The following is a 27213-nucleotide window of genomic DNA, read 5'->3' as shown; positions in this document are numbered from 1 at the left end:
GAGAGAAAGAAAGAAAGAGAAGGAAAGAGAAACACATCTGGCAAGATGTCAGAGGCTGTGCAGAAGGGATTTGGAACACTGAGGGCGGGGGAGGAGCTTGGGGAGAGAAAGAAAGAAACATGATCAAAGAATTCTTTGCCAGATGTTGTTTACAAGTAAAAATAACAGAAAGACATTCTCAAGTACGCAAAAATTCAGGAAGTTTAGTATCTATGTACCCTAGCTGAAAATGAATCAAAGACATAATCCATTCAAATGAAAGATAAAATCAAAATTAATAAATGAAGAGGTTGAAATATATAAACAACTGGTGTTGAAATCTTAATCCAGTTTTAAAGAGAATAAAAACTTTGTAAGTATAGTAATTATAGTTAAAAACAGAATATAATTGTTATATTTCTAGAAAGAAAAGCTTAATCAATACTGATTAAAAACAATAATCTGTGTATAACAGACTGGCACAGAAAAATTTCAGGATATGTCTGTCCCTGGCTCCCCCAAAATGGAGAATGGCTGGAGAAGGGGGATGAGGAGGCAGTACATGTGGGATACTCTTTTTTTTTTTTTTTTTAAGATGGAGTCTTGCTCTGTCGCCCAGGCTGGAATGCAGTGGCGTGCTCTCGGCTCACTGCAACCTCTGCCTCCTGGGTTCAAGCAGTTCCCTGCCTCGGCCTCCTGAGTAGCTGGGACTACAGGCGCCCGCCACCATGCCCGGCTAATTTTTGTATTTTTAGTAGAGACAGGGTTTCACCATATTGTCCAGGCAGGTCTTGAACTCTGGACCTCGTGATCCACCTGCCTCGGCCTCCCAAAGTGCTGGGATTACAGGCGTGAGCCACCACGCCCAGCCGACATCTTTCATATGAAGGGGTCAAGATATTCTGCTGCATTTCAAAATCAACAAACTGAGAAATAAGGTTTAATCAAGTCGTGTTGAAGAGACTATTAGAACTACAAACAGATTATCTTCTAAATTAACGGAAGTGGGGCAGGTAAGAAGCTAACAATAATAAGAACAAAACTCAAAACACATCCCATAAAGAAAAGATGGAAAACAAAGGAAACCATAATGAAGCACAAAATAAAGTAAGAAAAGCAAAAATAAGTGGGATAGACTCAACTATTCAAGGAAAAAGACATTTCAGATTGAAGAAAAAATATCAAACCCAATTTCATTCTGTCCACAGTGAAGACAACATCTACGGGCTCCACCCATGCATCCAGAGCTTCCATATAGCTTTTTAGTTGTGTCATCAACAAAAAATAAGAGAAGCAAAATAGTTGAAAGTAAAACTTAGGAACATGCAAATGTAACAAAGAAATCAGAGTTTGAATTCCAGATAAAAATGGCTTCTTGAAACCCGAACCAGATTTTGTTTCTTCCCCAAATCCCACAGAAAAACGATAGGAAAGGCACTTTGAAAACCTAACCTACAAGGACAGAAAGAACAGGGAAGAAGAAGGCAATCAGACAAAGGTTTCGATGCTGGAAAGCAGACTTGAACCAGAGGCAACGAGCTGAGGCGGCCTCAGAAAGCCAAATCCTAAATCAGTAGTAGGAAAGCTGAGAATCAACCTCATCTTCCCCAGAAAATCCTCAAAAGGCTCAGGCACAGGCGCCACCTGGGAACTGGTGGCTAAAATAAGGGGGCTTGGTTGAAATTTGTTTCAGAAGAGAGTGAGTCCTAGATCCCTTCCTCACTCCACCCAGCTGAGTGAATGTCTCTCCTCCACTTGGGAAGAAATTAAACATTTATTCTCTAGAGAGGATAAAATACAGGCTCTTTGGGCTGAAGAATGCCAAGCACAGTTGAGAGCCTGAGTCTATGGTAAACACAGGGGAATTAGGTAAAAGTATGCAAACTGCATGCAGTATGTGAGACCCCTCCCCTGCCCTTCCCAGTGTCCTGCTTCTCCCCTGGACCCCCAGAGAGGGGGTCCTAGCAGCAAGGCCTTTACCCTCCAGCAGGAGACTGCATGAGTCCTCTCTGGGGAATCTGAGCAGCCCAGAGGAAAAGATCTAAAGATGTTGACACCTGGTGGGAGGGTTCTGCACAAATGGCCCAATTTTATCACCCCGATGATACCACCCTACAGTGAAGACTAAGCCTGTGGGCTCTTTCCACGCACTCGGAGCTTCCAAATCGCTTTTTAGTCTCCCATTCTTAGACGTGAGCAAACAACCAAGGGTAATTCAACATCTAAGGGTAAAAAAAGACTCTGCTGAGAAAGAATAAGACCAAGACAAACAAAAATTCAATAGAAACTGGTTATGCAGAAAGGAAAAGGAAAAAAGCCTATCTCCCCATCCTCCTAACAAAATCAAATATGTCATTAACATTTTCAAGAGATAAAAAAACCATGAAATAAGATCAAGAAACTATAAAAGGAATATTCAGAAAACAAAAAGCTCTTGAATATTACAGAAATAAACAAACCCAAGAGCAGAAATTAGAATTCAAAAAAAATGTTGGAAGAGAAAGTTGAGGAAATCTCCCAGAAAGTAGAGCCAAACAAAACAAAAAGCAGCAACTGACCACACACACACATACACACAAAATACAAGGGAAAAAAGATATTTTTACAACATTTAGAAGCCCAGTCCTGAAGATCCAATACCCAAATAACAGCAGTTTCAGAGAGAATAGAAAAAAGGGGAAAAAATCATTAACAAAATAATTCAAGAAAATGTCCCAGGACTGAAGGACACAGGTTTCAAGATTAATTTCTGGTACAGTGGAGTAAATCTGACCTATACCAAGTATATAATGAAATTTCACTGTGAAATTTCAGAACCCTGGAGACAAAAGGAAGAGCCTACAAACTTCCACAGAAAGAAAAAAGTCACATATGAAGGCTCAGGATCAGATTGGCATTGGACTTCTTAGCAACACTGGAAATTCAAAATTCTACAGGAAAATCATTTCCAGCCTATAGTTTCTCACCCAGCCAATCTATCCAACAAGTATGAAGATAGAATAGACACTTTCAGATAGAATAGTAGGGCCCCCAAAATTTACCTCCCATACACTGTTTCTCAGGAAGTTACTGATAGATGTGTTCAACCAAAACAAGGTAGTAAACCAAGAAAAAGGAAGCCATGTGATATAGAAATAAAATATCTAATATGGGAGAGGGGTAAAGAGAATCTTCAGTGTAGTAGTGAAAGGCAATCCCAAAATGATTGTTGTGTACAGGCATAAAGGGTGACTTCTTCAATTTAGAACACATGTGTTTCCGGTGTAACAGTCTACTGCTTTTAAATCATCTTTTTAACTTGGGAAGCAACTAGAGGTTATGCTTTGTCAAATCAAGGGGGTATATAAAAGGAAGATGTGTGACTCAGGAAGCAGAGACTCCAACTCAAAAGAAAGCCAAGGGGAATTCCTCTGATTATAGTAAAGAAAAGCCCCTGATGATCAACTATGCAGTAAGCCTAGAAAAAAACCAGTCCAAACAGGAGAGGAATGGGAGTGACCAAAAAAAAAAAAAAAAAAAAACAACAACCTGAAACTGATAGATTACACAATATGATGGACTTTGTGGGAAATTGTTCTGAAAGGCTATTATGAGATGTGGAAATAATTAACTAATAGGTACAAAGAAAACTAGACAAGTGAAAAAGCAAGATGATTATTAACTTCAGGAAAATCAAAAAGAAAGGAAAGGAAAAACAAAAAAAAGCTAACGCCTTCCAGCTGAGTTAGATTCCTTAAAGCAGGTTTCCTGGAAAAACCACAAAATTGTATGCTTATATCTCATTAGCCAGAACTTAGTGTTGTGGCTCCATATAGCTGTAAAGAAGACTGGAAAATGGGATCTTTTATTTTCAGACACCAAAGTACTCCTCTGAAAATTGATCTTTTGTTATTGAGGAGGAAAGTTAGAATAAATGTTGGGGTAGATAATTAGCTGTCTGTCACCGATGGTCACTTTCATCAAGAATACATTTCACAATGAACACATAGCTGACAGAAACCTTTATGCACTACATAGCACCAAAACACATAAAGCCAAAACTGTAGGAAACACAATAAAAATTAGTGGCACAAGATATTCAAATTATGTTAATATATTTAAAGACAGGGGAAAGGGGTGATTTTCTAAGAAGAGACCAATTGCACAAGAAAAGAGAGAAATTCGAATTGACCAAACACCCTGAACAAAATCAATCAAATTGTTAACAAGCTACCTCTGCCCCAAAGTGCCAGATCCAAAAAAACAGTTACTGCCGGAGTTTTAAAAACTCTCTCAGATATGGAGAAAGAAAGAAAATCTACGAAATTTTCACATCACTGATACTAAAGCCTAACAAAGCACAAGAATGTGGAAAAATTCTAATCCATATTATATATGCATATTAATGCAAAAAAAAATGTAGCCAATACAATCCAACAGCATGTTAATTTCCTTGTGCTGCCATTATCATATTATGACAAACTTAGCTGCTTAAAGATACTCAAATTTGGACTGGGTGCGGTGGCTCACACCTGTAATCCCAGCACTTTGGGAGGCCAAGGTGGGTGGATCACAAAGTCAGGAGATCGAGACCATTCTGGCTAACACGGCGAAACCCCGTCTCTACTAAAAATACAAAAAATTAGCCAGGCGTGGTGGCAGGCACCTGCTGTCCCAGCTACTTGGGAGGCTGAGGCAGGAGAATGGCGTGAACCCGGGAGGCAGAGCTTACAGTGAGCCAAGATCGTGCCATGCACTCCAGCCTGGGAGACAGAGCGAGACTCTGTCTCAAAAAAAAAGATAATCAAATTTGGCTAGGTGCAGTAGCTCATGCCTGTAATCCAAGCACTTTGGGAGGCTGAGATGGGTGGATCAGGAGTTCGAGACCAGCCTGGCCAACATGGTGAAACCCGTCTCTAATAAAAATACAAAAATTAGCCATACATGGTGGCACACACTTGTAATCCCAGCTACTCAGGAGGAGGAGGCAGGAGAATCACTTGAACTTGGGAGGCCGAGGTTGCAGTGAACAGAGATCATGCCACTGCACTCCAGCCTGGGCGACAGAGTGATACTCATCTCACAAAAAAAAAAAAAAAAAAAAGAAAGAAAGAAAGAAAAGAAAAAAAGATACTCAAATTTATTATCTCCCAGTTTCTGTAGGTCAGAAATCTGGTATGGGTCTAACTGGGCTTAGGTCAAGGTATCAGCCAGAGCTGTAGTTCTCACCTGGGGCTCACTGTTGGTTGAATTCATTTCTTCTCACATTTTCCACGGCCCCCATCTTTGAGCCACCAATGCTGTGTCATGCTTAGAAATCTCTCTGACTTCCTCTTCTGCCCTCAGTCAGGAGGAAACTCTGCTTTTAAGGGTTTGTGTGATTATTCTGGGCCCACCCAGATAGTCCAGGATGACCTTTCTATTTTAAGGTGAACTGATTAGTAATCTTAAGTATATCTGCAAAGTCCCTTTTGTCATGTAATGTAATATTCAGACGCATGACAGCAGGGGGGCAAAGGTCATAAGGGTCAAAATTCTATCTGCCACAAAGAGTAGAATAATATACCATGAAAGAACAATATGCCATGACCAAACCAGTTATTATAGGAACAAAAGACTGGCTTACTAATATTAACATAATTTATAATATCAATGTGTCAAAAAGAGAAAAAACAATTTTAAAGGATGCTGAAAAGCTCTTGATAAACATTAACTAGAGATTTTAAATCACGGAGCTATACTTTTTTTTTTTTTTTTGAGACGGAGTCTCACTCAGTCGCTCAGGCTGGAGTGCAGTGGCGTGATCTCAGCTCACTGCAAACTCCGCCTCCTGGGTTCACACCATTCTCCTGCCTCAGACTCCCAAGTAGCTGGGACTACAGGCGGCCGCCACCACGTCCGGCTAATTTTTTGTATTTTTTAGTAGAGACGGGTTTCACCATGTTAGCCAGGATGGTCTCGATCTCCTGACCTCATGATCCACCCACCTCGGCCTCCCAAAGTGCTGGGATTACAGGCGTGAGCCACTGTGCCCGGCCAACTTCTTTAACTTCATACAAATTGTATGCACTTCAAACCAAAAGCCAGTAGCACCTTAATGTCAGCAGTACCAGGACAGCCCTTATGGTCAGGAAAAACCACCGTGTCGATCATGACACCCTGTTCTGAAAGTACCGCCCAACAAGAGTAAAATGAAAAGTATAAATATTGAAAAGGAAGAGGCAAAAGGATGAGTATTTGTAGATGACATGGTCATCTACCTGTAAAACCCAAGAGAATCAACTGAAAAACTATCCAAAACAGTAAGAGGGTTTGAGAAGGTGGCTAGGGTATAAAATAAGTAAGCCAAAATCAATGTCTTTTGTATACTCTTGAAAAACCCCCTTAGAAAATATGGAATGAAAATATCTTATTATAATATCAGTAAGAAGAACAAGAGATAATATACCTAGAAATAAAATAAAAAATGCGAGACCCAAGGAAGTGTTGATATTTTCACTAGAAGCAAAGACAGAATATATCCATGTCAAACTGTAACGGATTGTATTAGTCCGTTTCACACTGCTATAAACACCTACTTGAGACTGGGTAATTTATAAAGGAAAGAGGTTTAATTGATTCACAGTTCCACACGGCTGGGGAGGCCTCAGGAAACTTACAGTCATGGCAAAAGGTAAAGGGGAAGCAAGGCACATCTTACATGGCAGCAGGAGAGAGACAGAGAGAGAGCAAAGGGGGAGGTGCCACACTTTAAAACCATCAGATCTCGTGAGAACTCATTCACTATCATGAGAACAGCATGGAGGAAACCGCCCCCATGATCTGATTACCTCCCACCAGGTCTCTCCCTAACATGTGGGGATTATAGTTCAAGATGAGATTTGGGTGGGAACACAGAGCCAAACCATATCACAGATCAATTTGAAAATCTAAGGCAATTCCAGCTAAAATTTCAATGGCAGTTTCTTTTTGTACATGATAAAATCATTATAGTGCTCGTTTGGAATAATAAATATATAAAATAGACAATAAAGAAGATCAATGAGAGGGCCTTGTCCTGCATTGACTATTGAAATACAGATATGACAAAAGTAAAGTAGTTAAACAGAGAGGTACTACTGCAGAAATAGACACTCAGAAAAGAGAAAGTTCAGAAACAGGCCCAGTATATTGAGAGACTAAACACACAGTTTGATGATGGTCAGACCATATATAAAAACAGAACTGGAACCCACAACCTACAGCAACCTGCCCGGGGTGTCAGACCACAATCTCTGCAGCAATCAGCCCCAAAGGACCAGGACTTGATCAGGAATTGACAGCTTCCCTCATTTTTGCCACCATTTGCAAGGTATGACCAACCAGAGAAAGCCAAATATGTTCCCTTAACCAGTCACACGGAGGCCCCGCCTCTAGTTAGCCCACCCAGCTTCCCCAAGCCAACAGCCTCCAATTGGGGCATGGTAGAACCGAAGCCTTTCCCACCTTCCACTAGAATGCTGTCACCTCCGCTGCCTGCCTGTGAGCCTCTGCCAAAACGCCAAGCAATGGTGGCTGACCCCTTGCTATTGCAAGCTCAGACTAAATAGCCTTTGCTTGCTTTCACTTCGGTGGGCTTCACTGCTCCCCACAATATATACAATTGTGATGAGCTCTCAAGTTCAAACTAGTAGAGGGAAGACAGAACATCCAGTGATATTCAACACTCTGAACAAATGGTTAACCATTTGGGGAAAAAATAAAAGGGGGACTCATACTGCCTACTCACATCAAAATAAATATCGGCTGCACCAAAGATTTAAATATAAAAATGAAACTGTAAAAATAGTAGAAGAAAACATCCGTTGATTTGTATAACAATTCCCCAAGGAAGGCAAGACTGGTATTTATTACTGTTTTACAGATGAGGGTCCATCAGGGAGAGTGAAAGCCAGGATTTGAACCCAAGCCTGACTCCTAGTCCACCGGGCAGATGGGATGGGTGGGAATGGGGATGACCAGGAGACATTCCACTTCAGGAACACGTGAAGGCTTGTGTAACCTGGACCCCTTCAGCTGAGCCCTGGAGAGGGGGTGCCCAGGGGCTTGGCCAGGGCTGCTGGCTTGGCTGGGGCAGCTCACCTGTTGGGATTGTAGCCCAGGCTGTTCAGCAGGTGTGCCTGGTCCAGGTCCCGCGGGACGCCGTGTAGCACCCAGCCTTTCTGGATGCAGTCCTGCTGGTCCAGGCGCTGGCTCAGCACCTTCATGAGGAGGCTGTCAGGAACTGCAGAGAAGGGGGGCAAGTGAGTACCCTGCTGGCCGGCAGCCCATGGGTCCTGGGCTTCCTAACTTTACTTGGCCATAGATTGAGCTGCTGAAGAAGTGGGTCTAGGTGGAGCCACTTGGAACCACTTGGACAAGGTTGTCAGTGCCTATTTCCCAGGTCCCTCCTCGGTCCCAGCAACGGGGCTGCGTGAGATGGGAAATGCACTGGCTGACCTTGACCTCGGTCTTTCCCTTTCCTGGACACGACACCATCCCCACCTGCAACCCAGTGAGATGTGAGCAGATTGTCCCCCTGTCTTAGTCCATTTGGGCTGCTATAGCAAAATCCCATAAACTGGGTGTCTGGGGAGTCTAAGATCAAGTCAGATTCAGTGCCTGGAAAGGGCCTATTTTCTGGTTCACAGATGGTGCCTTCTTGCTTCATCCTCACCTGGTGGAAGGGGTGAGAAGTCTCTCTGGGGTCTCCCTTATACGGGCACTAATCCCATCCACAAGGGCCCCTGCCTTGTGACCTCATCACCTCCCAAAGGTCCCATCTAACACCATTGTCTTGGGGATTAGATTTTAACATATGAATTTTGGGATGACACATTCAGACCATAGCACCCACTATGGGCCCAGTTTTTGCAGCAAACACTTTTCCTGGAAGCGCACCAGCCCCAGCTGCAGTTTCAGTTTTCCTCAAGTGGGACTGGGCCAGTGCCCCCAAAGCTCTCTGCCAGTCTGTGATGCGCTAGCAACCCCCACTCCCCTCTTTCCCAAAATTCTCCAATTCTCCCCTCCTTGATGCTTAGAACGAAGTCTCTCCCAAGAATCATAGAACTAGTTATAACCAAAGACTGAAATAAAGTCCTAAGGAGAATGAGATATTGAGAAGCCTCTTGTTTACATTGCGGCAATTGACATTTTCCTGAAATTCATACGTCTCTTCCCAGACTCATTAAATGTCCTGTGTTGCTAATGTACTGCGTTCTAGCAATTTGCACTGTGTTTCCTGCACTTTGCACTCATTTTTCCAGAAATACTTGGTAAATATTACCATTGTTTGCTATGACTGTGGCCCCATTGGAACTGGTTCCTAGGGGTGTGGTGGCAGTGAGTTTGGCAGTTTCTCTGGAAGCTGCCTGGTTACCCTCCTACCGACTGCCCAGGGGTCTGGCAAGCGGGCCTGAAGCACACATTTGAAACCTTTCACAGGGCCCCCCAGGCTGACAGCCAGGTGAACGTGGAAGCAAGAGATGCAGAAAAATCACTGCCAGCCGTTTTCCCTGTGGCCGTGACTTGCTGGGTTGCTGCCCTTGTCACCAAAAAACCATAACCCTAATTCTAAGCAGTCTGCATTTGCCTGAATGTGTTCTCTCTCATGCCCTTCAGCCTTTCTTCCCCAGTCCCTAGGAAAGAGCAAAAAAGGGTTTTTGCTTTAACGAGAACATCTGGCTATCTAGCATGAATGAGAAGTCACTTCAGCGAATCCCATCCCTTCCCCTGCTTCAAACCTGCAGGGGCTCCCCAGTGCTCCGAGGATAAAGAGCAGTCTCCTTTCCAAGGCAAGGTCTGTTCCCTGCCTTCCTCCCAGGTGAATCTTGCCAGCTTGCACCTCCCTTCGCACGTGCCACCTCCTCCATCCGGAACACCCTTCTCCCACATCTTGCCTGGGCCAGCCTTCAAACTCAGCCTCAGGGCCACGGTGGGATGTTCCCTCCCAAGGGAAGTCTCTGAGGACAGCCCCCAGCCTGCACTTCTCATCCTCCCTCACTTGCCACCCTTGTTATCACAAGGATACTTCTCTCTGGGTGATTCTTTCTTTAATGTCTGCGTCTCTTTCATGGATGGGTCCCATAATAACAAAGAACCATGTCTCTCCCATTTTTCCCTGCCTAGAAAGATGTCTGGCACATAGTAGGTGTTGAATAAATAGAAGGCTTCTCTTTTTCAAATACTTCAAAAGTAATCAACTCTGTTAAAATCAACTTGACCAGACTTTGGGGAAGCCAGGTTGTAGACAGAACATGGGCTTGGGGCATTCACAAATCCAGGTCTCATCTCAGCTCCTCCCTTTCTTGCTGCCTCATCTCCAGGCAGTCTCTCACTCTCTGAGCGTCAGCTTCCTATCTGCTGAAAGGATAACAGGACCTGTTGTGACCGGCTCACACCGCATTTACGATTCTGGCACACAGCCGACACTCAAAGGTGGTGGCTATTACTTTTCAATTCAGGAGATGTGTGTGGGGAAGTGATGCTTCACGAATATTTTCACGGTTGCCTGTGGTCAGGGCGTGCCAGCAAAGACTGTTGGCACCTGGGATAAAGGATGACAGATTAAGAACAGCCTTGGAAGTTAAAGACAGAGACCTCCAGAGAGACTTAGGGACCTCTGCCTCGAGACATTTGTTTACATTCAAAGGGCTGTAAACCTAGTGACCTCCTCCTCCTCTCCCCAGAAGGAGTCGGAGTCCGTTCCTTCCAAAGTAAAGCTCGGGAGGGAGCTGGCATGTTGTCTTGCATAAGCTCCAAGAGTCACAATGTTGGGGCTCCCCTCCTGCTATAGACCCCCTGTACACTCAGGGTGCACTTGGCTCTTTCCACATTGCCTGTGAGGAACTGGGGCGTGGGGAGCCAGCTCTGAGATTACTGTGTGAAAGAATTTGGTCTGTCCTCTGATCCAGAGACCTTGTGTTTTCTTGCCAGGATGAATAAATACCGATTTAAAACAATGTAGGGTAAGAATCTGCCATAGAGCCTTCCAGTCCAGGTCTACCCTTAATATTTACAGATATTTTCACGGAAAGAAGAAACCAATACAGAAATAATCCTCTCCCCACGATTCACCCAGTGGGTAGTCGCTGACCATCTAGGCTGTGCCAGGCACTGTGCTGGACATGGGATACGGTCTACGCAGCAAGCCTGACTGCCAAGGCCCCCGGGCTCCTGAAGTTCACGCTGTCTCGGGGAGACAAACATTACCCAGGTAACAAATAACCATTTCTAAGAGTCATGGGTACTGGGAAGAAAATCAACCAAATGATGGGAGGCTGATGGTTTGACCGGGCCTAGGACAGCTACTAAGGAGGCCGCATTTGGCTGAGATCAGAATGGTGGATCCCGCTAATAATCCAGGCCCACTAAGGCCTCCGTTGTTTAGCGGTGAGAATTATTTGGACCAAATATTTTCTGAGTGTCATCTCCAATAATCAAGTATGGCTTGGAAACCCAGCTGCACTGTAGGTGGTCTGACCTTTGGAGCCACAGCTTTCTGAGGGCCTGGAAGGTCATCCCATTGACCTCTTGTTTCAAAGTTAGGAAACTGAAGCCCAAAGAGGTTGTGGTTTAAGTGACCCGCCCAAGGTCATCTAGCCAGCTGGTGACCAGGCTGGGATAGGACCCTGATCCCCGGCCCATAACACCCCCAACTGTTCTGCTGCCTCATTACCCAATCAATGGCCTGGAGCCCCTGAGTCCCTCACATTGGCCACTTACGAACCAATACAAAGTTTCTCAACTGAAGAGAAATCTGACTCGAGGGAAAAATGGAAGGCCAGATAGAAATACAATGAGGTTTTTGTTTTTGTTTTTTCTGTTAGTTGACAAAGATTTCTAGAGAGAATTTCCCAACTTGCATCAAAATTTAAAATGTACATGTCTTTTGACCCAGCAATCCTATTTCTAAGAACTTGAACCTAAGAGGGGAAAAAGATGTGTATACAAAGATGTCCATTTCAGTGTTGTTTACAATAGTGACAACTGGAAATGATCTAGAATGTCCATCAATAGAGGACAGATTAAATCAAAGAAGGTACATCTCTGCAATAGAATATTAGACAACCTTTTAAAAACAATCTCTATATTAACTTGCAAAGTTAATATAGACAGGTCGAGGCAGAAGTCTATGACAGAATGAGAAAAAAGCAGGTAAATAAACGGCTTGTATACATGGTCTAATTTAAACATATATTCATATGTGACTGTATTAATATATATACATACATACATGCTACACACACACACACACACACACACACACACACACACAGAGGGAGGGGGAAGGGTGGCCGCCACTTCACGCTCCATGAATCGGACCCAAGCCCTTGCTCATGGAGCCCAGGGTGGTGGAGGTGAGAGGGGACCCGGATGTAATGCAACACAAACCTGGCAGGAAAGCAGAGCTCACAGAAGTAGGAAGTGCTGGGGATGTCGGAGGCAGGGAGGGCCAAATTTCCAAAAGATTGAGGAAGAAACGGAATGCTCACGCTGGTTCCCACTTTGAGCCAAAACCCAAACAAACCCCTCTCTGCAGGAATCAGGAAACATAGGCTCTGCAGCCGGCACTTCCTGGAAGGGCTCATCACAAGCGCACATCAGTAACAACTGATGTAGTATCCACTTAATACCTGCATTCCCACCCCAACGCCCACCCCATGAAAGCAGGGATCCCCCGAGTAGGGTCAGGCTCATTGCTATACCCCAGCACCTGGCACAGTACTGGGCCCATGGAAAGCACCTAATAAACACGAAGGAAGGAAGGGAGGGAGGGAGGGAAGGAAGAAAGGGAACCATTTCCAAAACCCAGGAAGTTCTTCAGTTCCTCAAGTGTTCATGGGCCAGAGAACTTAAGGACTTTTCTCACCAAGCACTGAATCAGGTCCTGCGGCAACAGAAAATAACCAAGGGAGACGCTTCCTCTCAGTCGTTCCATTCATCTCTACGTGATCACCCACTCGTGAATTAAATATGCAGCCAAAAGAATGAGCACTAGCACCTGGGGTTTGTTGGGAGGGGTCTGGGGTAGGGGAGGGTGGTTCTAGATGCAACAAGGGTGGCCACAAGCACGTGAGGTTCATTATTCTATTCTCTCTGCTTTTTAGATGTGTTTAAAGTTTTCCACTAAAAATGTGATGTTTTTTTTTTAAAGGAAACCATTTAATGCTTAAAACAGATTGAAATGGCCCCTGTGAGAGACCGTTCCTAAAGTGACAAAGGACACAATCTCCCCCGAAGGCCATGGGTGGCTCTCCCTTTTGGGGGACCTGCAGTGTGGGTGGCCTCCAGCCGTCCTGTAACTCCACCAGTTCCGGAAGCTCTGCCCAGAAGCCTGGCATCACGGGCACTTGCCCACATCTGCCTGTGTTAGCAGTCCTGTGAAAGCTCCTCGTTCGAGTCCTTTAACCTTTTATAAAGAACAGCAACACATTTTGGCTCACAGTTCCTCACTGGGGCTGTGCGGCTAAGGAGCAGCACTGGTCCTCTCCCAGCGCACGGGGATCCTGGATCCTGGTAGGGCTCTCCCATCTGGGTCAAGACAAGCAACAGACCCCACTGGGTGCTGCTCTGAGGCTACCGACCTTTCCCGGTCAGCATCTCTCCTCAGTGGCAGCACGCAGGGTTGAGGGGTGAGGGGTGAACCCTGAAGACCCCGCCTTTAGTGTAAATTCCCCAAACCCACCCATGTCTCCTGTCCCAGCCTCTCTGAGGCTCGGTGTCTGTTTTGCTGCGGCTTGTTTGGATTTTCCTGCCAGCTATGGACTCACGTTTCCAGCCCCACATGGTCTGACTGGCCAGCTCAGCACAAAGCTGAGAACAAGCTGCTCCTTGGTTCACTGTGCTCTGCCAGAAGTTTCGAGTCCTCTTGATAATGCTGTCCATTTACCCTTTCTCCTCCTCTCAGATAGAGATTTTTCAGTGCGGTCTAAAGTCTTTCACCATTAAGTCAGATGCCTCAGGCTTGATTTCTGGGCTTGACAGTTAACATCTCGCCCTTCATACAAAGCTACCGCCAAGGGTTACCTCTCTGGAGTGTTCTGTCAGCCCTAAATTTAGCCAAGTGCAAGATATGAGTATCTCATTATTTCATAAGGCCACACCACATGGTTTCGTTTGTTTTTGTTTTTTTTTTTCTCAAGATCTTCCATAAAAGATGGCAGTCCTCGAGTTGACCTCCAGGTTATTAAAATCTCAATCCATTTATTCCCCGCAGGGCTGGGTGTGCTTGGCGCTTGGCATGGGGGTAGATGGGGATCCATGGTGGCAAGTGGGATGCTCCTAGGCCTCCACTCCCCACCGCGGGCCCGTGTCCCACCCTCCTGTCTCGAAGGCGAAGGAGTCCTGTCTAAAGGCCCAGGATCCCATTGGGCTCCCTCCTGCACAGCAGTTCCACGGCTCCGGACAGGAGTCCCAACACCCATGAGATGCAACTGGGCGGCACTGACTCCTCCCGGGCTGCAGGTCTGGCTTCAGTCACCCTCGGTCACATCCAGCTCCAGAGCTGATGGGTGTGAGTAGGAAAGGGCTCGGAGAGAGCACCCAGGCCAGCTTGTAGTTTTCCAGCAGGCACCAGAGGCCCCTCCTGCTGCGCCACGCCGCCGCCTGCTGTCCGCACCGCAGAGCCAGCCCTGCAGGGACCTTGGCTTTCTGCCCATCAGTTATTGTTGAGGGAGAAGATATGAGGGACACTAAGGTTTCTGGGGCTGGCATATAAAGATAGGACAAAAAGTGGAGAGAAGGAAATAGCTCCTTCAGCCAGTGGCTTAAAGGTAAAAAACATGCTAAGGTTGATTGCTAGACTCACAATAAGCCGTGTGACCCTCCTTGGCACCCTAGGGCAAACAGGAAAGATCTGAATACCTCCCCACACACCCTTGCACATGCCCTGCACACGTCACCCCTCCATGCACACTCATAAACTCCCCCACACACTACATACATGTCTACACACACGACACCTGACACACTACAACACACACAGGCACACACACACAGACATGTGCTCATGCACTCAGCTACAAACACACACACACACTACACACCCCCACACCCCTACACCCCACCACGTGCACAACACATACTGTATACCCACCTATCCACACACAGTACACGAAGCACACACCCTCATTACACAAACACATCTAGCAAACACACCTACATACCTACACTGCACCCACACTGCCTCTCCTCATCCCTCACATTCGCTTCAAACTGCCCTGTGTAGCTTCTTTCCTTCTTGAAGCCCTCCTTGAAATCGATGTCAAGATGAGCATCAGTGTTCATGGGGGAGGCTGGCATTTGCTTCTCTTTCTCCTGTGGTCCCTGGGTCCCTGGGTCCCTCCCCTCCTGAAGGATCCCAATAGGATCCAGGAGGTCCAGGGAATCTTACAAAAGGAACAGGACTGTGGAGGAGGAAAAGGGGTTGCTTTTGGTTTTGTTTTTAAATTTCCATTTCACACAACCTGGTGCCTGAAAGAAGCGGGGCTCCCATCCCGCCAGGGGCTCTACTCTAGGCTGCTGGGAGGTTTGCCCAGGCCCTGACTTAATTCAAGGAAAGCCGAACGCCTCCCATCTCTGGAGGCCATCACTCTCGGGATGGCACTGATTCCCGGCAGCTGGGCCTGCAAGCCCGTCTCGCTGCCGTCACCAGAAATCCTGCGTGCCCTGAAGGCCCTGCAGCGCCCCAGTGCCAGGACCTGGCGCCAGGTGTTTCCGTTGGTGATGCCGTTTGTTTGTTATTTACTACCACCTGCTGGTGAAACATGGGTTCTGCATCCCCCAAGTGAACGCCGCCAGCAACGCACAGAACATTTCCAAACCCTGGAGAAGAGAATGAGGAGAAACTGAGATTGTTCCATCGGCCGCACCCTGCAATTCCTAAGGGAGGGTAAGGCCACTGGATCTAGCTTGCTCTTTGGTAAACTCAAGTCAATTGCCCCAGACAAACCCCCATCTGGCCGGGCCTTGGTTCCCCAAGTAGGAGATGAAACAGATGCCTTCCATGGTTTTCTTAGATGCCAACGTTTCTACTCTAATATCTCTACTGCTTAACAACGTTTAAAATTGCCTGGCAGACAGTGGCGCCAGGAAATAACAATGTTTTAATACTGGATTTTCTTTCACGACCAGAGAAGTCAGTACATCAGCCCTGGGTGCCCTGCAGACTAGGAGGCCATGTTGTGCCCCTCCTCCCTTGGAGACGGCCACCCACTTTCTGTCACTCCCTTCTTTACCATGTCTACTCAGGCAAAAGGCAAAGACAAGACTGAGGTGCCCACATGGCATTGACACAGCTACCTGAGGGGCAGAGATGCCCAACAGTGAATATTTCAGTTTGTCCCTTTTTTTTTTTTTTTTTTGAGACGGAGTAGTCTCGCTCTGTCGCCCAGGCTGGAGTGCAGTGGCGCAATTTTGGATCACTACAACCTCTACCTCCTGAGTTCAAGAGATTCTCCTGCCTCAGCCTCATGAGTGACTGGGATTACAGAAGTGCGCCACCAGGCCCGGCTAATTTTTTTTGTATTTTTAGTAGAAATGGGGTTTCACCATGTTGGCTACGCTGGTCTTGAGTTCCTGACTTCAGGTGATCTGCCTGCCTCGGCCTCCCAAAGTGCTGGGATTATAGGCGTGAGCCACCACGCCTGGCCAGTTTGTCCCTTTCAAATGAAGTTTTAGGTGACAAAAGAGACCATTCAAAAATAGACATTCTTCTATAAACAACTGGTACATCACTTAGCAAATTAGTAAAACTTCTCGATTGGAAATGCTCAGCTAGCCACACTGTGCAGAATGATTTGACAATTCTTATTTTAAAGTACATTTTTACATCTTTCAATGGAATATGAAAGTATCTGGGAAAATGAGCAGAGGTCGGCCAGTCTGCATGTGAACTGGATTATTTTAAAGAGTGATGTATTCACTAAGTGTACACTGCAGATCAAAGCGTTTAAGGAACACGATTTTCCTTCCATTTTAATGAATTCAGGGCTTAGAACCAGTTTTTTCTCCCACATCTCAAGGGCAGCAAGGATGCCATAGCCCACGAAATCTGGGAGAAGAAAGTCAGCAGCAAACAGAACCATGAGCCCAGTTTTCTGGGAGGGAAAAGATATGATAGTATATTGACTCACCAAGCATGTATGCTACAGTGCATATGATGAGCCTGGCCCTGTTCTAAGCATGTCTTTGTTCTAATACAAATATTAATTCATGTAGTTTTCTCCCTATGAAAGAAGTAGTCACAGTATCCCATTTTACAGATTAGAAAACTAAGGCACAGGAAGAGGAAGTGACTTGCCCATGGCCATACAGCTCACAGGTAGTGGAGCTTGGATTTGCATCCAGCCAATCCAGCTCTGGGGCTGCTTGCTGCCACCTGACTTTTAGGAGGACGAGCACTGTGATGATGAGGACTAGAGGCCCAAACTCTGCCCTGCGCTCTGCATTCCACTTGCAGCCTGCCTTTGGGCGACTCATTTTACCTCCTAGCCAAGGCTTCCTCCTCTTCATGGGGACAACATTGGGCTCCAAAGCCACGGAGGTATTGGTAGGCCCCTGTGTGGCACCCGATGTCACCTGGGGATCCAGCTCCTGAGGGCTGCTTAGGCTGTGGCTGCCTCCCAGGCACGTGGTGCAGCCCATCCTGAACAAAACTGAAATGTTCACATCAAGCCTTCCCCGGTGTGGGAGATTAAAGATGGCCACACCTTCTTTGCTACTCCTCCCAGGGCAGGGGGCGGGAGGGGGGCGGTGTCTCAATCCCCTCCCTGGAACCTGGGCTGGCCCCAGTGACAAGCTCTGTGAATAGAATCAGACAGAAGTGTATCCTGGGGTGTCTGTGGTGAAGTTATGGGATGCCTGGCCGCTGGCCCCACCTTCCACCCCAACCACTGCCGCCCTTGAACTCTCTGGAGTGCTTGTGCCAGGAGCAGCCAGACACCAAGTAAGAAGGCAGGTGAAGCCAGCCCCACGGAGAGGCTGTGAGGAGGGAAGATGCCTGGCCAGCCCCAGCCATTCCAAGCGTGCCCTCCCAGGCACCAGGCATGGCGATGAAGAATCCGTCTTGGACACACTAGCCCTGCAGATGCAACGTGGAGAAAAACCAAGGAACCAAGCTGACGCCAGAACTGAGATCCAGATGTAAATCCCCGGGTGAGCCAGCCCAGCTCTCTTAGGCAGTTCAAGGCATCCCACCTAAGCCCAAGTCAGCATAGAGCAGAGTCGAGGCCTCCTTGCCATGTCCTGCCCCAAACCCTGACCCACTAAATCAGGAGCATAATAAACTCAGCGTCATTTTATGCCATTAAATTGGGGGGTAGCTTGTTAGGCTACAAGAGATACTTGGGGGACATACCCAAGACTGGGTAATTTATAAAGGAAAGAGGTTTAATGGACTCACAGTTCTGCAAGGCTGGGGAGGCCTTGGGAAACTTACAATCACGGCAGAAGGGGAAGCAAACACGTCCTTCTTCACATAGCGGCAGCCAGGAGAAGTGCAGCGCGAAGGGGCAGAGCAGGGGAAAGCCCTTTATAAAACCATCAGATCTTGTGAGAACTCACTATCACGAGAACAGCATGGAGGTAACCACCCCCAAGATTCAATTACCTCCCACTGGGTCCCTCCCATGACACGTGAGGATTATGGGAACTACAGTTCAAGATGAGATTTGGGTGGGGACACAGCCAAACCATATCACGGAGCATCAGAGTAATGCAAACTGGAGCTTGGTCAGTTCCCAGTTACCGCAGGGACTAGGTCCCCAAAGCTGGTAGCAGTCATGGGAAATAAATAAATATAAAAAATCCCCCATATATAAAATATATTCACACCCGACAGGACTTGCTGTGAGTACCATTACTACCACTAAGATGATGACGATGGCAACTCCATTCTTGATAATAATCATGGTGAGTAATCAGTGATTATAACCAGTGACCATAGTAAGTAATTAGTGAATTACAGACACAATTCCCTTTATATAGAGCAAGCCAACAAATGGGATCCTAGGAAAGCTCGCCTTACAGATGGGAAAACTGAAGGGAGCTCTGAGGGGGCGCATGGCTTGCCCAGTAGCACAGCTGGGAGGAAGCAGAGTCTGAATGGGAACCAAGTCTGTGTGATTCTGAGCCCCGACCTGTAGCCACGGCCCCTCCCATCTGGGAGTGACAGTCACTTGCCTCCCTTCTAGAAATCCTTCAGGCTGCATGCTGCCCCCTGTGACCTGTCTCCCCTTTGTTCCTTCAAGACTAATTCTCTGGGCCGGGCATGGTGGTTCACGCCTGTAATCCCAGCACTTTGGGAGGCCGAGGCTGGCGGATCACGAGGTCGAGAGATGGAGACCAGGCCAACATGGTGAAACCCCATCTCTACTAAAAATACAAAAATTAGCCGGGCATGGTGGCGGGCGCCTGTAGTCCCAGTTACTCAGGAGGCTGAGGCAGGAGAATCGCTTGAACCCAGGAGGCGAAAGTTGTAGTGAGCCGAGATCGCGCCACTGCGATCCAGCCTGGGGACAGAGTGAGACTCCATCTCAAAAAAAAAAAAAAAAAAAAAAGACTAATTCTCTGAAGCCACTGGGGCTACCCATGGAGAGGGACCTCACCCGAATAGAAATGCAGGCAGCAGAGGGCAGCATCTGGGCCCTGGGAATGTCCACACCACAGGGACCCAGGTCAACTGCCACAGGCTCGCTCTTCCACTAAACTAGCTGAGCTCCTACCATGAGCCCTGCGGGAGCTGACTCCTCAGCCCTTGAAGCAGCCGGCTGAGCAGACAGCGTGAGCAGAAACAGGGGGATCCTGGGGTAGGGAGGTCCCAGATGAGGCCATCTCATCTCCCAGTAAAAACCAACCAAAGGCTGGGGGGAGGTCAGAGTCCTGCAATCAAGATCGTGGATGGGGTAAATCAGAGGTCTGCAGTGAGGGGTGAGGAGAAGGAGTTCCCCTTCCCCTGCCTCCCGCATCCCCTGGCTTCCACAGGCTCTTCCCAGGGACGGGGGTGGGAGCAGGTACATCCCTCTGTATGTCGGGAAGTCTCTTCCCTCGCCTCTCCCCCTCCCGTGTCCCTCTGCTCCCATCTTGCTTCTTCTGTCGGGTGTGCCCTTGTCACCCAGAGCAGCAGCGACAGGTGTGAAGCTGCAGGGCGTGGTCCCCGCTTCCCTCCCTCCATGTCCGATGAGGCTGTGCCAAGTTCCCTTGCACAGGAAACCTCAGAGCCAGCGTCTGGTTGACAAACCCCAGCAAGTCCCACCTCCCTGATCATAAGTGTAGAGGCTGCAGAGGGTCACTGGGGCCACCTCTTCCTCAGCCCTCATGTCCTGCCCCTGCCTCTGCAGGCCCCGCTCACAGCCCAATGAGAAAGAACCCGTGTCAGCTCCCGTCAGGCAAGGATGTTCCCAGAGGGAAAGAGGCTTCAAGCTGCACCTGCCGTTGGGGGGTCTGTGAGGGGCAGGAGCACAGCTCTAGCCATGCCAAGGGCTGCCCAGACAGCTACACTGAGAGACCTCCCGACTGGAGAAGAAGGCCCGGGGCCTCCAGGGTCAGGCCTGTCAGAGACAATTTCACAGCTGAGCGCACTGGAGGTTTGCTCTTCTCTGAAGCCGCTGGGGCTGCCCACGGAGAGGGAAACGCTTCTAGAAGCTCTGGTCAGAGCAAGGATGACTCTGTGCACTCCGGCTCTCCTTGGACTTCCCAGAAATGTCAGGGTTGGGTTTGGTTTCTTTTTTAATCTGGATGCCTGATACACAGCAACACTTGACATTCAGCCCAACAGGAAAATCTGGCTCCAGCCCTATGGTGGCTCCAGCCATTGACAAGGAACAGCGCTAAGCAGGCCAGACCTACCCCCCTCCGGCAGCGCCCATTCTTCTTGGGGAGACAATGTTGTCGAATGGATGCATGAATGAATCTGGCATCACTTACTGCCTCAGTTTCCCCACTGGACTAGCCATTGAGCAAAGGCTTTTTGATCTTTTGGTGACGGGGCTGCCTCCTGGCAAAGCATCATTTTCATACTGGAGAAAGACAAGGCACACTTTCAAAATCAAAGTCTAGTGTAAAAAAATCAAAGAGAAGGACCCTCGGGGGCACAAACCTGTTGATAAGCAAAGGTGCTCACCCGCTTCCTCTAACTGTGCTCATTCCTAGGCCCTCCAGCCCCCACAATGCAAACAACGCTTTTACCCTGCCACTCTGCTTGGCTATCTTGGCCATCTTGGCCACAGCTTTCTCTCTGGCTGAAAAAGACTCCTACGTAGTTTCCATGAGGAAATCTTTGTAGCAGTCCCAGCGGAAAAGTCAAAAGTTTGACTTGAAAAAAGGAGCTACTTCAAAAGCATTGTCAGACCGAGGTGAGGGTTCCTTTAAAATGCATAAATTACAGGGGGCATCCATTAATAAACCTCTAGGCCACCCTACAGCGGGGGCTCTGGGTTGGGGGTACCAAAGGGACAGAGGCCAACACACCTGGGGGAGGCAACGCGAAGGAAATCCACATAGAATAAGAGTAAATTAATGTGTTTATTACTTACTGCTTGGCGTGTGTGTGTGTGTGTGTAGAAAAATGAAAGAAAAATGTAGAGTTTTTTCAATAATAAAAAGGGAGTTGCACTGCGGGGCCCCTAAAGCTTGTGAAAAATTAAACTCGACGGATTCAAACTGTCCTATTTCCACTTCAAAAGAGAAGAGGCACTGAGCTCTTCCCAACTTATCTTCAAACGCCCAGCACCCTAGAAAGTTTCTTTAAAAAAATAAAGGCTCCTGTTCCCCCAAGCACTGTACCGGTTACTGTACCCACTGTCTCTCCCTCTTCTAATTATACCCCTGTGAGTCTATTAATCAACTTGTAAATTATTTAGAGAGTCATGCGCTGTCTTCAGCGAGTACAAACACACCGCATGCAAAGGCTTGCTGGAAACGGGCAGAGGGTCCCTCAGGGTCTCCCCTCCACGGGAAGACAGCTTGCAGCTCGCCGAGGCTGCTCTGCTAAAAACAAGAAATAGCATTCCGCTTACCTCCTCAGATGGGGAGATTTACTTTGTCTTTCAACTCAGCAACTCTTTGCAAGTTTTTAACAAAAGAGAAAAACTGGTCTATGGTCGATCTTTAGTGTGCATTTAGTGATGAGAATATTAATTCCCCCTTAAAAATGCAGCAGTTTGGCTGAGCTCTGATCCACGCCTCCTGGGATCTGGACTCACGGAAGGCTCTTGAAAACACATCATCATCCCAATTGGGGGCTGGTTTGGCTTGTTTGTATTACGATGGCTGCATTTGCTAGGGTGAGGTCTCATTACCAGAAAGGGCGCAAATTAGCTTCTTGAAACTCTCTCAAATCTCCCGCCTTTTCTCGGGTTCTATTAGGCCATGAGGGACCTTTCCCAGACAGAAATGTTTAGGAAATGTAGGGATGTGTGGGAGGGGCACAGGTAACAACTCGATAATGATCTGTCTTCCACATCACCTTTTCTACATACCAGGACTTTCGCTTTTAGGGGAAAGTCATTACCAATTAAATAGCTGTCTTCCCTCCTGACAATAAGAAACGAATATGTCTGGTATGTGCCAAGGAATGTGGGCCTTCCTACAACTGAACTGCTTTAGCTCTTGGGAGATGCTGGCGGGGGGCGGGGCCACAGGGGCAGCTGCCAGTTAGGAGCTCACCGTAACTGGGCCGACGAGCCAGTTGGGCAGGTGTTGCAGAGCGTATGCAGAGACAGGAGATGTGAAAAGCTACAGTCTAGCTCAGAAGCCCCACTGCTGGGGACATGGCATGGCTGGCGGGCTCCTGACCATGCAGTTCCAGCATGTTCCGAGTGCGCTGTGGACAGGCTGAGATGAGCATCTCATGCACTTGGAGCAAAGACATAAACCAGCAAGGACAAGATCCGCCTTTGGCTGTTTTTCATCTCCTCCCTGGATAACCACCCTCCAGAGGAAGTCCAAGCAACTCATGAGAACGAGAACAGTTCATTGCGCCAGGGCAGAAGCCAAGCCTTCTGGCTGAAGAGCCGGCGTTGTACCATTCACTGGGCCCGGCAACCTGGAAGTAGGTTATATCCACCATCAACAGTCCCTGGACCCTAATTTATGGCTAAAATTCTCACGAGAAAGGCTAAAAATAAAGCAGTGCAGACTTCAGACTTCTTTATGTTGGGTGAGTTTGAACAATAGAGTGAGGCCCATGAGCAGGGCTCATTTTATATTAAGTGAAAATCGGGAAGCGACATTCCAAGAGGCAAAGACAGAATTATGGCCAATTTCCTTAGGAAGCTCTGGGCCTCCAGAATTCAGAAATTTCAAACACCCTTTGGCAGGAATGGAGCTATGGGGAAGGAGCTGAGGACATCATTTGGCAGTGGTGGCCACTGTGAGCCGCCGCTGATTTAAGCAAAGAACTGAGATCTAGTAGCGCCTTTGCTTGAGTTCAGAGAGGAAAGAGGACATCTGTACACATGCCGTAGAACACGGTGGCAATGGAGTCCATCAGCAGCAACCATCTCATTTTAAATGATACAGAAACAGCTGAGAACTTATTTTTCCAAAAGCCCAGAATCGTTTTTACTTGTTTTGTACTAGTGTAAAAGTGACAGGAGCTCCCTGGCAACTAAGGCTGCATGATTTAAGCTCAACCCTGTTTATCGTATGCAGAGCAAACTCCTGGTGACTTTAATGGAGGTTGCCTGCATAAAGAACACCACGTGCGGAGCCCTGGGGAATAAATTTGTTCTGCTCACTGTAGCTCAAGTCAGAACGAGTTTAGGGGGTCAGACCTATATATTTCAAAGTCCAGGCACAGAATAAGCATCTCCCCAGTCCTCTGTCCACAGTGCCATCACCAAGAGCCTGGGATCAAGGGACTGAAGATGCGCTAAGATGGGGCCCTGGGGTCCTTTGCCCAGTAAATGTGGAAAGATGGGAAAACAGTACAGTTATTAATTTTGCTGCTGATTCGAAAGAAGGAGGTGTTGGCAGCACCTGTGAGGACAAAAAAAGAACATAACTAAGTCTGCAGAGGTCACGGCTGGGACATAACATCATGAGGCCTGGAGTGGGGATAAGAGCAAGAGGCTCCACGGGGAAAAGACGACATCTGGATCTATTTGGCTGAGCCAGTGATGGTGGTGATGGTGACTGTGAGGGTGGCAGGGATGCACAATAACAAAAGCGCACATCTCTGGGGCACGCAGCTCCAAGGTGAGTGGAGAGAAAGCACAAGTCTGCAATGGCAGGGGTCCCAGTGAAAGACCAGCAGAAGGCCAGCAGCCGGGAGCACAGGCAGGGCAGAGTCCCCAGGGAAGGAGGTCCAGTACCCACCAGGGCAATGAGGGGGTACCCAGGAAGAATCTATAGTGCCTGGCTCGGGGAGTGGTGGGGATGGGCTTTCTGCACTGGGTGGCTAGATGGTAGGGTGTTCTGGCAGTGACACCCGTAAGCTCAGAGATGCTAGGGGCCTCTGCCCCATGGCGATGAGGTCTCCATGTCTTTACGATAATCTCACTTGCTGAGCTCCTGAACCTTACAGATGAAAACTCCTAACAGGCAGGGGAGTGACTGGGTGCTTTCCTATGTTCCCAGGAATGCTGCTGGCACCCAGGACGGAGATATCTGAAACAGACCTAGGATTGAAAAGGGGAATCTGGGATGTCTCCAAGGACTCCCCAAAGGTATATGGGAGAGCACCAACCAGCAGCTCCTCTTCTGGAAGTTCCAAAAGCCTCAGGGGATACAGCAGCATGTCCTCCAGTTTCAGGAGGCAGGGCAGGTCCTTCTGGTTGCAGGGCAGTGTTCGGAAGCTGAATTCCACTGTTCCCTTCACCCTGTGGCCTCCCTCTTCCCCAGAGTGGGGAGTCACTCCAAGACAGGCCGAGTCCCTCCGGCTCTCCCATCCTCCCGCTGGCAGGCCCTGGCCCACAGTGCAGAGGAATTTCCTTCCGCATCTGCCTCCACTCAGTCAGGGCTCTTCCTGGGGCAAGCGTGGGGGCCCGTCTCCCTGTCCCCACCACTGGAGTATGGCCATACAATGGGTGGCTTGTCTCCAGGCCTGGCCTCCGAAGGGCACGTTAAGCCCAACTGTGACCTGGGTTCTCAGCCACATTATCCATTCTATGCTCTCAGCAAACTCTGAGGTCTGTCTCCTATCGGGTTGAGAACTCAGGGTGAGGGGAAGGGATGTGGTTAATCACCACCCCTCAAGCCCAAACAGTGGGGTACACCTGCAGGCTAGGGGACCCCTTAGTCACAGACGTCACCAGTGCTCAATTCGGGAAGGAGGGGGCCTCAGCCAGCTGGGCTTATTCATAAATAAGCAGGCTGTGGTCGGCTAGGCAGAGTTTCCCTGTTCAGCCTGACCTTTCCTTCAAAACCAAATTCTGTCGAGAATGATTTAAATTTTCTTCCTGTTTCAGCTGGCGGTGAAGTGGGCCCCTGCCAGACCTGGGTGGTTCCAGGGCTCCTGCTCTGCGAGCTGAGCGCTTTGGTTTTCTCGGCAGCTTCTCCACAGCCCACTAATGAGACCCTGTTAGTGGTTATGAATGTAAATGCATTCTTTGTTATCCCTGCGAGATCAGGATTAGTGAAATGACAGATTTTATTGCTTCCGTTAGGGAGATATGATATTGGTTGTTGCTGTGTCTTTAATTTTGTAGGAAGAGTGAAAGTATAGAGGTACATAGTCTAAATAAACAAAAAACTGTGGAAGAAAAAATTTAGCATCAAACATTGAAGATCGAAGTGATCCGGGTCTCGCTAACTTTATAGAAAATTGGGAATTGTGCCGTCAGCCTCCTTTGCATCCCCCAAATAACAAAAAACAAACACAAAAACGACTCTGCGCCTGGACCACCTTTGAAAGGACTCTTGGGTTTGCTTTTAGTGGTGGATGAATTAAGCCGGCTCTGTACAAAGTTGACGTGCTTTGATTCAAGCAAATTCATTTCTGTCTCTCGAAGAGGAAGTAACAATAGGTCCCATTTACTCAAAAGATACAGTTTGAATAAGTCAGCAAAATGGTGCCCATATCTGATGATTAATTAAGGATCTGTAAACGCCCGACTCCCTATAAGACGAGGAAGATAAGACTGTGCTGTCAGATGGTGAGGAGAGAGGAGATGAGGAAACCAGGAGGCTGAGTGCTCCGTGACCTCATAAAAAACCAACATCCTCATATGACCTTCTTGGCGACCGTGACATCCCACGATGCCTGAGAACTAAAGGGCCGTGATGAGTCACTGTTCTCTTTCCAAGCAATTGCTAAAACTACAAAATTATAACGTGACTTGAAACAGAGATAAAATATAGAATGTAAGTATAAAGAAAAATTAATGGAAAAACGTAAACAACCCTAATATGCAAAGAGCACTGACAAAGCAATTAGGACAGAAAATTGCTTAACTGGAAAATGGGCAAAGGGAAAAACAGTTAATAGGCCGGGGCTATAGAGAGGTGGTTCACAACGATAAAACACACGTGACCAATTATCTTATGAAAATACGTTCAACTTTACCAACCTCACCGACAATCAAAAGACCACAATTAAAAATAAATACATCTTTTGTCACATAACAAAGTGGCAAAGATTCAAATGGCTGGCCATGGCAGGCAGAATAATACCTCCCAAAAAGATGTCCACATCCTAATCGCTGGCACCTGTGAATATGTTCCCTGATATGGCAAAAAGGGCTCTGCAAAGGGGACTAAATTAAGGATCTGGAGATGAAGAGATGATCCTGGATCGTTCTGGGTTATCCCAAGGGTCCTTATAAGAAGGAGGTAAGAGGGTCAGAGTCAGAGAGGGAGGTGTGATAGCAGAAGCAGAGGTCAGAGAGAGAGAGATTGGAAAATGCTACTCTACTGGCTTTGAAGACAGAGGAAGGGGCCACGAGCCAAGGCATGGGGATGGCCCCCAGAAGCTGGAAAAGGCAGGGAAATAAATCCTCTCGAGTGCCCCAGGAAGGAGCACAGCCCTACTAATACCTGGATTTCAGGACTTCTGACCTACAGAACTGCAAGATAAATCTGTGTTGTTCTAAACCATGACATTTGTTATGAAGTAACAGAAGACAAATACACTGGCAGTACCCAGAGATGGCAAAGACAGGCAGGGAATGAGCATTCGCACACTGATGGTGGGAGCGTATGGCAGTACAGCATCACCACTGCCACTGTTCATGGGCATCACCGCTGACTCAGGCCTCAGGGTATCCTAATAAGATCACCAGGGATGTTTCTCCATAC

At 47.5% G+C, this 27213-nt stretch overlaps 1 protein-coding gene across 5 annotated transcripts in view; it reads right to left on the bottom strand.

Moving 5' to 3' along the window:
* Positions 1-27213, bottom strand: part of AK8 (adenylate kinase 8) — a 151033-nt gene that overhangs the window by 57845 nt on the left and 65975 nt on the right. For all 5 annotated transcript variants that reach the window (XR_010148806.1, XM_001168661.7, XM_063788114.1 and 2 more), the window contains one exon: positions 8080-8221. Coding sequence is in view for 4 of the 5 variants with exons in the window: in XM_001168661.7 (XP_001168661.3) it covers positions 8080-8221 (142 nt within the window). In the remaining variant the exon portion in view is untranslated. The remainder of the gene's footprint in view (positions 1-8079; positions 8222-27213) is intronic.

The sequence above is a fragment of the Pan troglodytes genome, chromosome 11 (assembly GCF_028858775.2).
Source record: "Pan troglodytes isolate AG18354 chromosome 11, NHGRI_mPanTro3-v2.0_pri, whole genome shotgun sequence".
Lineage (NCBI taxonomy): Eukaryota > Metazoa > Chordata > Mammalia > Primates > Hominidae > Pan > Pan troglodytes.
The sequence above is the reverse complement of the archived record's forward strand: the minus strand, read 5'-3'. Positions and strand labels throughout refer to the sequence as shown.